Below are 18,254 nucleotides of genomic sequence, written 5' to 3'. Positions count from 1 at the left end.
AAAATTCAAATTTAATTCAGTTTAAAATTAATAAAAAACAATTTTAAATATTTAATTCTAATTTAAAAATAACTTACAAAATTGTTGAAAATTATATAATAAATTCATTTTATCTGAAAATAAAAACTAAAAGAAAATTTAATGAAAAAAGAATTTCAAAAATATTCATGATTCCATTTTATTTAAAAAATTACGTATTGCTAAAAGAAAATTTTAATCTTTAAATTAAAATTAGAAAATTTAAGTAAAAAGTTATTCATTTCAAGAAATATTAAAATTTTTATTCAATTTATAAAAATGATAAGTTTTTACAATAAATTCTTAATATTAAATTTATTAATAATCTTTTCTCAAAATTATATTATATTATAATAATGTATATAAATATATTATATTACATAACAATTGTTAATAAAATTCATAAATCTTCAGTTTTTTTTGAAATTGAGAGACTTAGTTTTCATTTTCTTTTTTTTTTTATATAATGTAGGACATAAGACACTTGTTAATATTAACTTGTCTGTGAGTTATAAATTTTATACTTCTTGCAGTAAATTAAGTTCATCTTCGCCAGGACAAAGAATTGAATCGATATTGTAAAAACTGGCATGAATTGTTATCAAAAAACAGGAAACACCTGCAAAAAAAAGAAAAGAAAATTAAAATCTTTCTTTAAAAACATAATTAATTAAAATATTTAAATTAATTGAATAACTAAATATATTAATTAAATTACCGAGAACCCAAAAGATTGCTGCTCCAGCTCCGACTAAATAAAACAAAGGAAGACAACATACGCCGACCAATGTATAAACTTGAGGAAGAGTTAGTTTATTATTAAAAATTGTTGTGTGTTTTTGTGAAATTTTATAACAAATTCCAACTGATCCTGCCACGGCAATTAACAATAGTGGAGATGTTATTCTAGATTTTAAAAATTATGTAAAAATAAAATATTAAATACATAATATTGTAAATGATATATATTAAAATACTAATTACAATTCGAGTTTTCATAAATATTAAAATCTATTTTAGTATACATACAAATATTTCTTTTAACAATTTAAATATTTATTGTATACAAATTAAAATATTTATTTCGTTAATTTGAATTATTTTTTTTTTAATTACTGGCTAATTAAAGAATTGTGAATAAAAATATAAATTCTAAAAAAAAATAAGAGAAATGTACTTACAGAACATAAATAACGAGGATGATGAATACAAATAAATAATTACTTTGGAAGTATTCTATATTTTTCAATACTCGTTTACTCAATCTTGTAATACTTGGAGGTGGTCTAAAATTATTGCTATTTAAAAATAATGCCCATGGTTTGACATTAGCTTTCTTTTGTTGAACCCATTCTTGAGCTTGTGGGTAAGTAAATTGTCCCAATGGTGGAAGCGCAAGTTGCGACAAAAATCTAGAAAAAAAAAACAAATTAAAAATATAAAAAATAATTTTTCAATTATAATAAGTTTATTTTACTTTTACAATCAAGTACTCTATTTTGCACTTGACATATGGAAAAATAAAATTTTAAATACCACTTTTAATTAATAAATTGAAATAAATAATTAATTCCAGTAATTGTAATTTAAAATATTTTAAAAATAAAATAGATTTAAAATATCAATTAATGACAAATTTAATCAAATTATATTCGAAATGACATTTGTTTATATTTTGAGGTTATGTACTTTTGACAGCTCAAGTTACAGCTGATATACTAATTCTCTCTGATGTCAAAATGATTTTGTTATTATTAATTTAATTTAACAATAATTACCGTTTAGAATTCGATTGTTTATCATCTGAAGATTGAATTTCTCCAGTAATTGGAATTTCCACGTCAGCCATTGTATAAAATTTTTATTATTTTTGCTGACATTCACAAAATTGACATATCAGCTTAACTATTTTGATTTGTAGTAACTTTACTTTTCAGTCACGGTTGCTTTTATTATCTATTTAAAATAACAAAATAATACAGTTACATTATACAAATTTAAGATAAGAAAATATTTAAATAGTTTAAACCGTTTCAAATTTTGACGTTTACATTCTTATGCATTCCATAATGAATTGAAAGAAATTGCATCACTAACACACGTCAACAAATCATATAAAACAAATAAACACATACATAAATTGAGTATATTTTTATATTTTAAAACGAAAAAAAGTTTTTAATTCCGAGATTCTAATCGAAAATTATAACCTAAAAACCTAATATTCGTTGAATTAATTAAAGTATTAATTAATTTTGTTCCTTAACAATTAAACTAACATTTAAATATTCCCGCTGAAATTATTTTCCGCCATTTTTGAATAATTTTTCCAACTTGTGAATTGAGCTTTAAATTGCCAACCAATGAAATTTGTTAATTTCAAACAACACATCCGGATAAATTTATTGCAAGGTCAAACTGTGAACGCGTGTGTGTGTCGTCAAGTGTTGCAGGATGGATTTATCTCATGTTTTTATTTTATGAACCACACTGCTCTTTTTACAAAATTATCCTGTGTTCTAACCTCGTTCTGCATGTGACTTTAATAATTTAATTTCTCCTCCAATCAGCCGTGTGTCGCAAAGAGACGGCAAAGAAAGAAATCATCCGCCAAAGTAAGTTTTCTTTTCTCTTCTTTTTTTTTTTACCCTCTACGATGAGAAAATTGAAACCTCAAATTTATGAACAGTTTAGGAGTGGTATATAGAGTGTGAAAGAGTATATATTAATTTTTTGTGAACAAAAAAAAAAAATATCTATACTGTAATATATTTATGTATAACATATTTCCATTTATCGAGGTTAGGATTACATTTTGATTATAATTACAGTGAATTTAAAATTTTTTTTTTTTTATACATTATGTGCATTTATCTTAAAACCTGCTTCTTTGCAAATGTTCGACCATTTTTGTTATTTCTTTTCAAAACTTTTCAATAATGAACACGTTCTCTTTATCTCAGCCCGAGGCTATTTTTTTTTTCATCAGTTTGTGTTTTTTTGTTTATCATAACAATCGGTTTTTGAATATACAATTGCTTCAACGTTCAATATGCTTCATATTGCATTTTTATGTGAGTATGTAAGAAGAAAAAAAAAACGTGGATATTTTCGAGAATCAAGAAACCACGAGGCACTTTTATTTATATATAAAGAAAATACTTTTATTTCCTTGTATTGTATTTATTTTCTCTTGCTTATTTGTTTCGTTATTGTAATACAAGTGTCAAATTTTTTTTTTTTTTTTTATATAGAAATAATTTCTTTTTTTATTATATGTAGTTTTCTATTAGAAAAAGTTAATTCGATTTTTTGATCAGTTTTATCCTTTTTTTTTCTAGAAATATTATTTTTAATTTAAAGATTCAATTTATTTTAATTTCTATTTTTTATGGAATGTAATTGAAATTGCAGAAAACAACAAATTAATTTCCTAGGTCAGTAATGTCTGTCCCGCAATCGTCATTGAAAGGAATAACACGAGAGAAACCTGGTGGAACAAGTCCAAGTCCTGTTGAAGGCGTTGAAGGTATTCCAGGACCAAGTACATTAGATCCAATTAATTGTTCACTGCCACAAGATGGTGAATCGGAAGACTATGGCGACGAGGTGGATGAAGCAGAAGCCGAGAGTACAGAGGAGGACAGCGAGGTAGAAAATAATTTTTTATTTTGTTTTGTTATTTTTTTGTTTTTAGATTTTTTAAATTTTTATTTAATTTTCAGATTAGTGACACAGGACTGTTTTGTGACGCCGAGTGCGATGAAGAAATTGAAGAAAGCGATTGTCAATCACCTATTTTGCGTTCACAACCCCCTTTACCACAACGAGTGCAAAGTCCAATTTTACACACCTGTGTCCCTTTAGACGTTGTTCAACCTCAGAAAAAACGAAAAAGCGAAATAGAATCTAATTTACCTTGTAAAAAGCTCGGCGCCGAGGACAAATGTCATATAGCGTAAATATTTTTAATCTGCTAATAGTAATTTTCATTTGATTTTACAATTAATTTTTGTTTTTTCTTATAGAATCGCTCGAAAATTAGATGATAAAGGTAAACCTGTACGATTTTTGATACCAACGAAAGATAATCCACCACCGGAAATGAGTAATTGGCTTTTACAATTTCAGGCAAGTATTTTTTTTTTTTTTTTAAATATTAAAATAGAATTTTTGTAATGAAAAACAAAAAAAATTGTTTAATTTTTCAGAGATGGTCGAATGCAGAGAGAATGTTGGCGATAGATGAATTAATTGAAAGATGTGAACCAACGCAAGTGCGTCATATGATGCAAGTGATAGAACCACAATTTCAACGGGATTTTATTTCACTATTGCCACGTGAATTAGCCTTATCTGTATTAGCCTTTCTTGAGCCACGTGATTTATTGCGTGCAGCGCAAACATGTCGCAGTTGGCGTTTTCTTGCCGATGATAATTTATTATGGAAGGAAAAATGTCGTGCGGCTGGTATTGATGATCTTAAAGAATCGCCATCGTCAAAACGAAAAAATGGCCGTACATCGGGTAATAGTTCATCGCCATGGAAACAAGCCTATATGAGGCAGCATAATATTAAAATGAATTGGCGAACAAAGCCAATCCGTCCACCAAAAGTTCTCAAAGGTCACGATGATCATGTCATTACTTGTTTACAATTTTCTGGTAATAGAATAGTCAGCGGTTCTGATGATAATACACTTAAAGTCTGGTCCGCCATCACTGGGAAGGTAAAATTTCAAATTCAAAATTTCAATTTTTCAAAATTAGTAAATTTTAATTTCTAAAATTGAAATTTTCAGTGTTTGCGAACGTTGGTTGGACACACGGGCGGAGTATGGTCGTCACAAATGTCGGGAGCGACGGTAATCAGCGGCAGTACGGATCGAACATTAAAAGTATGGAACGCTGATTCTGGTTGTTGTATACATACATTGTATGGTCATACATCGACGGTGAGATGTATGCATTTACATGGGAATAAAGTTGTCAGCGGCAGTAGGGATGCAACATTAAGAGTATGGAAAGTTGATACTGGTGAATGTTTACACGTATTGGTGGGACATTTAGCTGCAGTTAGATGCGTGCAATACGATGGTAAATTAGTCGTTAGCGGTGCTTACGATTATATGGTTAAAGTTTGGAATCCAGAACGAGAAGAGTGCCTTCATACTCTCCAAGGACATACCAATCGTGTTTACTCGCTTCAGGTAATATTGCACATTTAAAAAAAAAAGAAAAGAAACAAAATTTATTATTTTTATTAATTAATTTTTAGTTTGATGGTGTTCATGTTGTGAGTGGTTCCCTCGATACGAGCATTCGAGTTTGGGAAGTTGAGACTGGCGCTTGTAGACATACATTAATGGGTCATCAATCGCTCACTTCCGGTATGGAACTACGTCATAATATTCTTGTCTCAGGTAATGCGGATTCAACTGTCAAAGTATGGGACATTGTCAGCGGTCATTGCCTACAAACGCTTTCCGGTCCAAATAAACACCAGTCAGCAGTCACATGTCTCCAGTTTAATAGTCATTTCGTGATAACGTCCTCCGACGACGGAACTGTTAAACTTTGGGATGTTAAAACTGGTACTTTTTTTTCCCCTCTAAACCAAATTTACTCTTGTTGAATATTATTTTTGCAAAATTGTAATTTAAAAGAAATTAAAAAGAAATTTAAATTTTTTCCAGGTGATTTTATAAGGAATCTCGTAGCATTAGAGAGTGGCGGAAGCGGCGGTGTGGTGTGGCGAATTCGAGCAAGTGACACGAAACTTGTGTGTGCTGTTGGCAGTCGAAATGGCACTGAGGAAACAAAACTTCTTGTTCTTGATTTTGATGTTGAAGTGAAATAATTTCTTCGCTGAGGAGGACATGTTGTAAATAATTTTCAAAACTAGGTAGCTTAACCAATCTACTGTACAATGTTTTTTCATGTATTAAGTGGTGTGATTGTGATAAGACTGCACATGGAAAATATCCGGAAATGCAAGGTAAGCGGCATTTGGAAAAAAAAAAACTATATATATATATAGTCGTTTGTGTGTCTTTTTGTGACACTGACAAAAGATCAAGTATAAACAAAACCGTGATGTACCTATCGCAGTGTACAGAAAAAAAAAAAAAAAAAAAAAAAAAAAAAATGAGACTTAAAAGACTCGAATGAGGAGTTCGGAACTTACAAGGTTATCGATTATGATCAAAAAAAAATTTTTTTTCTTTTTGTAATTCTGTTGAAGGTTTATGCGGTAAAGGTAATTGTTTATATTCGATTAAATTTTGATTAGACTGTGTCCAATTTCTTCTCAATAGGAAAAGAGATATTAGTAGTTATAAATTTATTTCGACATTTCAAAATAAATATTTTTTATTTAGAAATTAATTATTTAAGTATATTTAAAAATAGAACAAAGTTTCTATATAGTAAAAAAAAAAAAAAATTATACTGACACATTGGACAGGGCATTAATTCGTCCAAAATTGTTCATTCGGCTGTTACGTTTAGTTAAAAAATTAATATTTATGTCAATATATGTCAGTTCGCGGTTTGACAACAAATTATTCTTTGTTAATAGAAAAAAAAAATCAATTTTTCGAGTTTTTTTTTTTTTCAGAAAATACACAGTAATTACATTTCGCATAATGTATATTAGTTAATTTATCTCAAATTAGAAAAAAAAAAATGTTACTACCTGCATAAACCATTAAAAACAAAAAATTCTTTTTCTTTAACAAAATAGAATCGAATATTAGATTTTCTCGACAAAAAAAACTTGTAAGAACTGCCTTCACAATATAATATAGAAAATTTGATAATATTTTGTTTTTCAAAAGATAAAAAAAAAAAATAGTATTCATGGAAATGCTAAGGTAGACGAAATGATATTAAAATGGAGTGTAACAATTACGTTTAAGATAACATGTCACACGTGTGGAATAGTTACACTTTACCATTTTGATTGAATCTAGTTAATATTTATTAACAATTTAACTGTTCGTCATCGTTTTACGATGAAAATTGTTATATTTTTTATTTAATAAGTGCTTTCTGAGTATATATATATATAAAATTATATATAATGTGGAAAAAAACTGAATGAATGAATCATCCATTTTTTAATTTAAAAAAAAAATCTCATGATTGGCTTATTTTTAGAATAATTTTTTTTTTTTAAAATAGAATTTTAAATAATTCGAATGAAAGGACAATTATTTTTTAATTTTTCTTTTACAAGACAGTCAATGGTGTCAAAATAAAAAATCAGGCTACTCTTCCATCTTGATAAATATATATTTTAAACAAATTAAGACTGTTGTATCGCCTGAAAAACAAAAAAAGTCTGTTTTTCACTACGGTGAATTTACTATTAATATGTCTGTTTTTTGTTTTTGTTTTTTTTTTTTTTAGTCTGCAGGTGTGACATGGGATTAAAAATCATTTGCCTCTTTATTTATATAAACTCATATCGTAACAATTAGGAATCGAATGCAAATGAAAATGATTTTGTATATGTAACAATGAAAAATAATGCAAAAACTGCTCTAACCTTTTGAGTCAATATCAGTGATTGATTTATTTATCACAAAAAAAAAGGGTTTTTTGCATTAAAAAAAAATAGTGAAGGTCAACGATTTAACATCTGTAAAAAAAAAAAATAAGTCTGGTTTCGCCATGATTCAGTAATGAAAGTTGCGAAATTTTAATTATTTTTGTGCAATACTGTCACGAATTGCCATTTGACTACATTATTATGGAAAATTTATTAAAGAATTGTAATGAAAATTCTCCAAAAAAAAAAGAGCAATTTATCGTTTACTGGATAAATTTATTTATTTATATGAATTTTTTGGAAATGCAATTCGTGCGAACGCTTCTTTTATTACTGGATTAAGGACACATGGAGGTGGACCGTGTTTTATTTGTATATTGCTCAATAGTTTATAATTATAATAATGTGTTATCTGTTGTATCATTTTTTATAAGAAATAGAAAATGTTGCTGCATTTTGCACTTGCATTTATTTCTTATGCAATTATTCAGGCGAATACGTTAAAAAAAAAAAAAAAAAAAAAAAACGAATAAACTTTTTTATAGAAAATAAATCGAGTTAATATTAATCCCAGAAAGTGATTAATTAAAATTTAGAGTACTAGGATGGATAACTTTTTTTTTTTTACACGAAATTAAGTAAATTAATTTTTTCTTTTATTATGTTTGATTTTTTACAGTTTACAAAAATTATGTTCCAAATGAATCAGAAGAGGAATGATTTAATGAATTTTTGTTGACTTTGACAGAAATATAAAATGTGCATTCGTCACAGGCAACATAAAATTGTTCATAATTTTGCAAATCCTCTTTGTCAACGATATATTCACTGCCACAACGACATTGATATGCTAATTCTTCATTCTTGGGATAAAGTTCGTCGGAAGTAATCCTTGCAAGGACAACAATACTTTCTTCTTCTAATTTTGTTTGTTTACGTTCAACATCATAAAGTTTTCTGCTTTCAGGTTTACTGAGAACGTTCCAAGCCTCTTGAATTTGGTGAAATTCCACAGCATCTTTATTTGAGTCCTGTACTTTATCTGGGTGAGATTTTAAAATTAATTTATGAAAAGCACTTTTTAAATCCTCGTGTGTTGCTTCTTCGGAACATCCAAGAATTTCGTAAAAATCTTTAACACTCATTTTTTAAATTAGAATTCTTAAAATTCGGTAATTTTATTTTTAAATTAATCTTTAAGGTGACATTTATTTATTTATTTTTTTATTTACAAAAATATGTTTTGCTTTTAAGGTTAGGATTTACGTCACATGTGTATAATTCTATTTTAGATCGCTAGAGGCGCTTTAATTTAAATTTTTAAAAAACTATCTCCAGAATTAAGTTGAATTTTATTAATTTTCAATAATATTATTTATTTTTTCAATAATTCACTATTTAAAAGTAATTAATTAATTTGTTTTTATAAATAATATAATTTTGAATTTTAGCGCCAAAAGTATCGAAACTATACACTAGCGCTACCTGGCGGTTGAATAGTGAAAAGTATCGAGAATATCGATAGTTTCCGTGAGTTCACTTCAGTAACCCCTGGAGGGCCGATTAAAGAGGAATCTGTTTGTTTCTCATGTGTGTGTGTGTTTTTTTGAAATTTTCTGATAACCTTTTTGGTGTTTATCGGCAAATGAATATTCATCGTCGTGTGTGAAATCCTCATTTTCTATTACGTTAAAAGACACGCATATGAAAAAGGGGCGCGTGACCATCCAAATAACTCTCTTGTGGTCACGTGACCTCTCTCGATAGACGCACAAGTGTCGGCTCCGGTCGAGTCGCGAGTTCCAGGTCGTCGTATAGTGGTGTTTTAGTGTCGGTAGAACGTGTGTGCTCAAAGCAAAGTGATAAAACTTAATTAATAATTGAAAATTAAACTTGGATCATGATTTCTCCTGTGTTTTATTCGTACGTGTACTCTTAAGATTCAGTGTGTTACAAAAATCATCGACAAGTGAAAAAATTGTTGTGACAAGTGTGAAAAAATTGCGGTAGAAAATTCTTTGGAGAATGTTTTTCTTGTGTAAGATGTGGGACGCAACGATAGACGTCGCACGAAGACAAAATGGGGCCTGTTAATCAGGCCCGGAAGAAAGCTGGGGTCCGATCCGCGGAGGTATGGATGTCATCAGTGATGGGGACGAGCAAACCCTCCAGGCAATTCTCGGTGAGTAATTTGACATTTTTGTTGAAATTCCTAAAGAATTTAATCGTTCCTTGTTCTATCGTTAAAATCCCCGATGTTTGTATTTGTAATACAAGTGGGGTTTATTATTTGTATACTATTAGTAGTATTTCTGCATTATATAGTATTTTTTATTGTTAGTTTGATTTTCAACTGAGTTGCTTTGTTGAATATATAACTAAATAGTCTTCAATAATATGAGCTTGACAACCACGTGAGGGAGTAATGCGGCCGACCGTATCTCCTGTTGTTTTATAAATTCCAAAGACCCAAATTGTAAAATTATTCCCTAGTGTCGTGTAAAGAATATTTTAATGGAATTTTTTTTTTTTTTATAATTCGTGCAAGTATTATTTGTCACTTGGTTTTATTGCGAATTCAGGACAGGGGAAGGGGCAAGTAGCCACCATTTTTAAATGCCCTATATCAATATTTTCATTCTGTGGTCTCAACAGATGATTTCTAAATTATGAAAAAATTCATTTGATAGTTTTCTATTCGCAGAATAGGTAATAGTAATATTTCCAAATGACTATATTTAAATTGAAGGTGATCGACTATATTTAAATGATAAATTAATTTTCTAATAAATCAATATTATTTACTCATTAAATTAAAAACGGTTAGGTCAATTTTTTTTTTAAGTTTTAAATGAAATAAATTGATAAAATACGTATTTATTTTTCCATTTATGATTAAGTATTGGAATTTATTATATACGTTTATTATTTATTTTAAAATACAAGTTCCTTATAAAAGATAATTCTTGTTAATTATTTATTTAGCGAGAAAGAGATTTAAATTGTTATTTCAAGGACAAATGTGAGGAATTTTTTTTTCAAAGTGTCATAAACACGTCATTGAAATTTTGCTTTCTGCTCGATATTCTTGTATTCTTGTGATTTTGTTTGACAATAGGAAGGAGTTGTCTCTTTTACACCTGAATACATGCGGGTGACGAAGAAGTTCTCGTCCATTGACCTTATCGAACCGTTCTTTTTTTTTTCGTTTCACTCCTCACAGAATATAATCCCTGTCAGGTGAATCGAAATGCACCTTTCATGTTGCACTTTGTACATTTCGCATTTTACTTTGCAACTTTTAGTCGAGTGTGAGTGTGTGTATATGTGTAAGAGAGAGAAAGACATGTTATATAGGCATTTTCAACTCACTCGACGAGTTTTCGGATCGCATTTATGGGAAAAGGGAGGTTGGAGTTATTACCAATTGAACGACTTAGAGTGACCTTTCTCACGCTGTACGTGAAGAAAGCTGACTGATTGAGACCAGAATTTGTATGACCTTTTTAAATTTCAAAAAAAAGGAATTTTTTTTTGGAAAATTTAATTTTTTTTTGTTTTTATTTCTTTTCAAATTTAATTTTTTCCAAATTAAAAATATTTGGAAAAAATTTCCATTATTTCGAAATTGAAATTTTTTTCTCTTCCGAGATTTTTTTTTGCACTTGATGAAATATTTATGAGACAATTTTTATTTTGGATGAGAGTTTGTGAAATCCGTTAAGTGAAATATAAGAAGCGCGAATCTCGCGAAGACCCGACCTCGATTTCTGGTATCTCTCTCGCAACTGCGTGCGTGCTTATACGAAGAGAACTGACCTCGAAGGAACCTATCACGGTCATGGCCCTAAAAAAAAAAAAAAATGCTATTTCTTTTTTTTCCTAAATTATTCTTATTTTACTTATCGAGAAATTCGCTGCTGTATTTTTTGCTACAATCTGAATTAGAAAGTTCATACATTGTATATATTATATATATATATTTAGTTCTTGTAGAGAAGAATTTTAATTATTAACATTTTTGCAATGAAAAGGAAAATAGAAATTATAATAAATAATAAATAATAATTAATAAATAATTAAATTAAATTTGAAAATTACTTAGAAAAAAATATTTAAAAATAAACATTGGAATTTTTTTTTTAAATTTAAAATTCTAATTACGTTTAAAAGTAACTTGCTCTTGACACAGTGAATATTATTAATTTTTAAAAGCATTGTATTTTTTTTAACGACTTTCTTGTGGATTTATTTTTAATATTTAATTTTTTTGCTTGGAAAAACTATAATTTAATGATTCATTAAATAGTCTGAGAAGTAATAGTCATAAGGAGAAGAAAGAAAATTGGTTTTCTTCGAGCAGGCGAAATCACCTGCATTTTGCTTGTATAGAGTAGAGTGTATATATACATATAGAAGTTTTGCTAGGTTTCTGCGGAGAGAATGGCGCAATATTTGTGCGCTAGTGTCGACAATTCCATCATTTTTTTTTTTTATTTTTCTCTCAGTTAACAGTGAAAGTCCCGGTGAATGTGAGTTTACGTATATACAATTTTACAATATATATATATATATATGCTGCCATGGATTTTGCCAGGAGCACGTGCCGCATGCCTATACTACGAACAATACTATTTTATTGACTAGTTTATAGGAATGACTTGTCTTTACATTCTCGATTACAGTCATTCGTTGTATTTTCATCATATATATACGACGACTGCTTTATGTATAGTTTAGATATTTTTTTTTTTCAAGGAATTCGATTTATTCTTGAGGCTCATATATTGACAATAATTTTAGCGTTTTTTTTTGTGAAGATTAAATTTTATTTATTTTCGTCTAAAAAAAAAATGTTTTTGTTCTTTTCGAAACATTTGATTTTTTTTTAATTTGAAACTATTTTGTTTCCTTTTTTCGATATACTTATATACTTTCCTTCCATCCGCCAATTACTTGTCAAATGAATCAATCGACCGCGAATTAGAAATAAAAAGAAAAATACATGCACACTTTTCAAAGTCCATTGATCTATATATAGAATTTTAATTTATTATCACGTGAATTGAAAGTTGTCATTAAAAATAAATCAATTATTTTATTATTATTAAATTTATTTAATGTTAAAAATTGTTTTTTTAATTCTGAAAAAAAGAAATTTCATTCAAATATATATATTTAGAACCAAATAATTTTTATTTATTTTAAATAAATTGTATTTGGACCAATATAATTTTCTTAAAACAAATTGAAATATATTATCTCGAATAATAATTACTTAATATTTAATTATTGGGTAATAATAATTATTTAATATTAATTATTGGGTAATAATAATTATTTAATATTTAATTATTGGGTAATAATAATTATTTAATAATAAATTATTTATAATAAATATTTATTTGATAATAGACCAAAATTATTTGAATAAAATTTCTTTTTCCTACGTAAATTTTTAATTAAAAGATTCAGTTTTTTTTTTCTTTTTATAATTTGCCTTGGATTAATGAACCTTGGAAGTAAACTATTTATATAAGGAAGATGTAGGGTAGGCGCAGTGATTATACCAATATGTTATAATTATTTTAGTGACGTATGATAAAAATGCTGCGCAGGTCATGTTCACGTTTTAATACAAATTTTTCTATTTTTATTATAAACAAAAGTATGATTATAAACAATTAGAAAAAAAGGTTAAAAAAAATAAAGACAAGAAAAAATAATTGAATATTTAAAACAATTATTTTTAAATAATAATTAGAATAATAATAACAATAATAATAGTAATAATAATAGTAGTAATAATAATAATAATAGTAATAATAATAATAATAGTAATAATAATAATAGTAATATTAATAGAAATATAAAGTGCCGGAGACAATATTAAACAGCTGAAATATATTTTTATGAAAGTGTACAAATTTTCTAAATCACGTGTGTCATGGACAATTTGACTGTCAGGTTTATTGGTAGTTCAGTATTTTAAAATCAATTTTTCATCTGCCTAATCTCAACGACAGTGACGTACATATTCGTTTTTTTTTTTTTATATGAAAAATGTCGGAGAGATAAAAAAAAATACGAATCTCTCTCTCTCTCTCTCTTTTTTTTATATTTATTTCTCTCTCTCTCTCTCTCTCTCAACCTCTTTTTTCGTTTTCGCGCATGTCTGAGCTTTTATTATGTGGGCGTCTCAAAAGCTTCCCTCGTATCAGCCAATGATTAACATTTAAGGGTGGAAACAAGAGATTTTCTTGCTTTTGCGCAATAATTTAAGCATCGCGCGGCCATATTGCAAATGGTTCCCAGCAAACCACGCACCTCCCTATTTTTCAGCTTCAACGAAAATGTAACGGGAATTCCAAACTGTAACGTGACTCGAAATCACATACAGATATATATATATACTATTTTTTTTCATCGCTTATCATCACTTTACAAAGACGATCGATCTTATTCTCTCTCTTTCTCTCTTTGCATAAAGTTTTATCTGATTCTTCAAAAAAGTTATTCTTGGCTAAATTCAATAAAATATTATATTTTCAACAAAATTGGAATTTTTTTTTTGTTGAATTTTTATAATATAGGAAAAATAAAATTTTATAGAAAATTTAAAGCGGCGAGAATGTAATAATTAGTGGAAAAAGAAACTCGACGAGTCATTGACAAGAAAAGCTAATCAAGCATTGAATCGAAACGTTTACATTGCATTTCGAATGATCACTAAAAAGTTTCTGTATAGCTATAAAGTGTCATTCAACCCGACTCCGTGAACTTTCCCTTTGACTTCCATGACAGATTATATGAGAATTCGAATTATACAAATAATTTTTTTTTTTATTGAAACAATATTGAAAAAAGAAAAATGTTTCTTTTTCAAAAAAAATCATTTTTCCTCCATTGAAAAAAATTTATTTGATTCAAATATTCGGTTACTTTATTATTATCAAATAAATATTTACTAGAACGAAATAATTTTTATTTTAGTCAATTAAATAGTATTTGTTTCAAATACAGAAATTATTGGTCCAAATATAATTTAATTCAATTAAAAATTATTTGGTTCAAGTAAATATTTATTTGAAAATTTTTCCATTTTTCCTCCACTGAAAAAAAATTTATTTGATTCAAATATTCGGTTACTTGATTATTATTATCAAATGAATATTTACTAGAACGAAATAATTTTTATTTTAGTCAATTAAATAGTATTTGTTTCAAATACAGAAATTATTATTGGTCCAAATATAAATTAATTCAATTAAAAATTATTTGGTTCAAGTAAATAATTATTTGATAATATTCAAGTAACCGAATATTTGAATCAAATAAATTTTTTTTCAGTGGAGGAAAAATGGAAAAATTATCAAATAAATATTTACTTGAACCAAATAATTTTTAATTGAATTAAATTATATTTGGACCAATAATTTCTGATGTATTTGAAACAAATACTATTTAATTGACTAAAATAAAAATTATTTCGTTCTAGTAAATATTTATTTGATAATAATAATCAAGTAACCAAATATTTGAATCAAATAAATTTTTTTTCAGTGGAGGAAAAATGGAAAAATTATCAAATAAATATTTACTAGAACGAAATAATTTTTATTTTAGTCAATTAAATAGTATTTGTTTCAAATACAGAAATTATTGGTTCAAATATAATTTAATTCAAGTAAAAATTATTTGGTTCAAGTAAATATTTATTTGATAATATTCAAGTAACCGATTATTTGAATAAAATAAAATTTTTCAGTGTCTTATTTAAAACCCCAAAAAAAAAATTTTTTCTTTAATTTTATAATGAAAAATTCGCTTTGTCTTTTATAAAAAGGAAATTATATAAATTAATGACATAAAGGAAAAACTAAGTAACAAATCAAATTATATGCGCAAGAAAACAAAATTCAAAGAAATCGTACATTTAATGTTTTTCACACACGTGTGTAATATTGTCTTGGAAAATATAGGAAAAAAAATTTTTTTTCGAATATTAAGAGGATAAAAGCAGAATTTATAATCGACATTGTCATTAATAAAAAAAATGAATTATGGCAAAAACATATTTTTTTTTTTTTTTTTTAAATACAAATTACCTTTCACGTTTCAAGTCAAGTGGAAAAGATGCGCAGTAAAGAATAATTTACAAGCTGCGTGGTGAATTTATCGCTTTCAAAACTATATAAGAATTCTCTAATTATAATTCCGGCTAATTAAGACTTTTGTGATATAAACTTCTGGAATTATTGGCGTACTGGATTAATTAGAAATTTTGACACTTTCATCTTTTTGTAAAATTTATTTTTATTGCAAAAAATTGAAATTAAATTAAGAAATTAATAATTTTTTTATTCAATAAATAAATAATTTATGTTATATTAAATAATTTATTAGATTAATAAAATTGTTATTTAATAGAGAAATTTAGTGAATGATATAATTTTTCAACAAAAGGAAAATAATATTTTTGCTTTATTAGAACCGGATAAATCGTTTTTTTTCAAGAGTAATAACCTTTTTTTCCCGGAATTATATATAGAGAGAAAAAATGATCATTAACTCGAGCAATATTTACGGTAATTATTGTCCTCGTAATTTCATTCTGAATAGGAAAAATTCAATGATGTAATTTCCGAGGACATCAAAAAGTAAAGTGAAATATTGAAAAATTAGTGGTAGGAGAAGGAAGTGTCATATATGTATATTGGAATTGGTCAATTATTTGCGTTCACATTTAGCAAACACCTTTCTTATAATTATATATACTATTTTACACATAATCAAATTACTTTCGACATTTTTAGCATCTCTTTTTTTTGACCTCGAAAAAAAAATTTGAATTTAAAAAGGATTGCCCAATTTTTTTCTTTACATTTTAAAAAATATATAATAAAATAAATAAATATAATAAAATAAAATATATAATATAAAAATAAGAAAATATTCCAAATTTTTATAGTTTAAAAAATTATAAATATAATTAAAAAAATTAATATAAATTAGAAAACATTTTCTTGGAAAAATTTCTATAAAAGAAAAGGAAACATTTTTTGTGACGAGAAAATATTTATTTATATATATATATATATATATATATATATATACACAAATAAATTGAATGGAATTTTTTTTTTTCAATGAATGAAGATTCGGTAATTTATTTCTTTTCAGTAAAATTTTTTTTCCTCTATTATTCATCATATAGCTAACAAAAAAAAAAACATGTTACGATTACGTAAAGTGTAAAAAACATCTTAGAACACGCGAACTACAAATCGTGTCATGTACCGTAGAATTTATTCTTTACTCTTATCGATAGTCGACGTATATGTAAATTTTACATCCGTATATACATAAATTCTTATGGTTTTTATATTTTTATTTAATAATTTTAGATAAAGGTACACAAAAAATAAAATTGATTTGATTCAAATAATCGTTTACTTGACTACAAATAAATATTTGGAACCAAATAATGTTTGAAACTATACAATTGGAAAAACTATATTTGGACTAATAATTTTAGTATATTTGAAACAAATAATGATATCATTTAATTATACTGAAAAAAATTTTATTTGATTCAAATACTCGATTATTTGACTATTATATATCAAATAAATATTTATTTGTATTAAATAATTATTATTTAAATCAATTAAATGGTATTAGTGTCAAATTATTGATTCAAATACAATTTATTTAATTTAAATAAAAATTATTTGGTTCAAGTATAAATATTTATTTGATAATATAGTCAAGTAATCGAGTATTTGAATCAAGTGAATTTTTTTTTAATTCATTAATTGTATTTGTTTCAAATAATTCAATAATTCAAAATAATTTCTCTATAGAGAAATTATTGCGCAGAAATGATTTATTTGTACCAAATAAAATATATTTGAGAATTAAATAAACGTATATTATTTGTCTCAGAGCCTATTTATTTGGCGTATAAATAAAAATTTTATTTATCATAAATAAATTTTACGAAAAAATAAATTTTTTATTTAAATTAAAATATACTTGCAACAAATAAATGAGTTAGTTGGCTCGGAGACAAATATTATATACCATTTCTCTGGCGAGTTTGGTTCATATATAATTTATTTAAATTCAAATAAAAAATTATTTGGTTCAAGTAAATATTGATTTGCGATAATAGTCGATTATTTTGAATCAAATATATTTTTTTCCAGTGTAAAAAAAATGTTTCATATTAATAGTTAACTAATTTCTTTCAATAATTAATATTCACTAATTCATAAATTAGATAAAGTTTTTATTTTCTAAATCTGAATTAGTAAAAATGTTTACTAATTTTAATTAGTGACTTACTTTTTGCTTTAGAATTAGTAAAATTTTACTAATTATTCGTAACTTTTACTAACAATTAGCAAAATTTAACTAATTCTAAAGCAAAAATTGAGTCACTAATTTAAATAAGTAAACATTTTTACTAATTCAGATTTAGAGAGTACTAATTCAAATTTAAAGAGAAAATTCGTTTAAGATAAAAATGTGCAAAATTATATAATTTTTTGGCATATCACTGAATAAAGGGTTTGGTATTGACAACCAAACGTTTAGTTGGTATTTAAGCAACCGAAATTTTTTTTGTTGAATCAACAAAATTTTAATTGTCTCAATCAAAATTTGTTTGACACAA

General features: G+C 26.0%; 4 protein-coding genes across 7 annotated transcripts in view; 2 read left to right on the top strand and 2 right to left on the bottom strand.

The window, feature by feature from the left end:
* Positions 1-259: 259 nt before the first annotated feature.
* On the bottom strand, positions 260-2,207 carry LOC127282693 (prenylated Rab acceptor protein 1). Its single transcript, XM_051307120.1, has 5 exons — positions 2,070-2,207; positions 1,797-1,974; positions 1,200-1,430; positions 737-924; positions 260-637 (listed from the first exon to the last, which is right to left on the bottom strand). Exons 2-5 carry the CDS (start codon positions 1,865-1,867, stop codon positions 537-539), a joined length of 591 nt encoding a protein of 196 aa, XP_051163077.1. The 5' UTR covers positions 1,868-1,974; positions 2,070-2,207; the 3' UTR covers positions 260-536.
* Positions 2,208-2,435: 228 nt separating this feature from the next.
* LOC127282688 (F-box/WD repeat-containing protein 7) lies at positions 2,436-8,795 on the top strand. 3 transcript variants are annotated; one of them, XR_007843235.1, is made up of 9 exons: positions 2,436-2,633; positions 3,433-3,669; positions 3,744-3,976; positions 4,047-4,149; positions 4,230-4,748; positions 4,821-5,228; positions 5,297-5,612; positions 5,715-6,016; positions 7,432-8,795. XR_007843235.1 is itself a non-coding variant. In XM_051307110.1 (8 exons), exons 2-8 carry the CDS (start codon positions 3,463-3,465, stop codon positions 5,876-5,878), a joined length of 1,950 nt encoding a protein of 649 aa, XP_051163067.1. In that variant the 5' UTR covers positions 2,436-2,633; positions 3,456-3,462; the 3' UTR covers positions 5,879-6,178. The 3 variants fall into 3 exon arrangements, 2 of the variants coding, with proteins under 2 accessions (XP_051163067.1, XP_051163066.1); XM_051307110.1 differs by lacking the exon at positions 7,432-8,795 and having other exon boundaries at positions 3,456-3,669; positions 5,715-6,178; XM_051307109.1 differs by lacking the exon at positions 7,432-8,795 and having other exon boundaries at positions 5,715-6,178.
* Positions 8,263-8,718, bottom strand: LOC127282857 (dnaJ homolog subfamily C member 24-like). Its single transcript, XM_051307395.1, has one exon. It carries the CDS (start codon positions 8,716-8,718, stop codon positions 8,263-8,265), a length of 456 nt encoding a protein of 151 aa, XP_051163352.1.
* A 310-nt stretch (positions 8,796-9,105) lies between the features above and the next one.
* LOC127282682 (myelin regulatory factor-like protein) overlaps positions 9,106-18,254 on the top strand; it is a 37,471-nt gene continuing 28,322 nt past the window's right edge. For both annotated transcript variants that reach the window (XM_051307099.1, XM_051307098.1), the window contains exon 1: positions 9,106-9,755. In XM_051307099.1, the coding sequence (XP_051163056.1) occupies positions 9,707-9,755 (49 nt within the window). In that variant the 5' untranslated portion in view covers positions 9,106-9,706. The remainder of the gene's footprint in view (positions 9,756-18,254) is intronic.

The sequence above is a fragment of the Leptopilina boulardi genome, unplaced genomic scaffold (assembly GCF_019393585.1).
Source record: "Leptopilina boulardi isolate dan_hultmark-lab unplaced genomic scaffold, ZJU_Lbou_2.1 LbouV2_302, whole genome shotgun sequence".
Taxonomy (NCBI): Eukaryota; Metazoa; Arthropoda; class Insecta; order Hymenoptera; family Figitidae; genus Leptopilina; species Leptopilina boulardi.
This window is presented reverse-complemented; position numbering and strand designations above follow the sequence as displayed.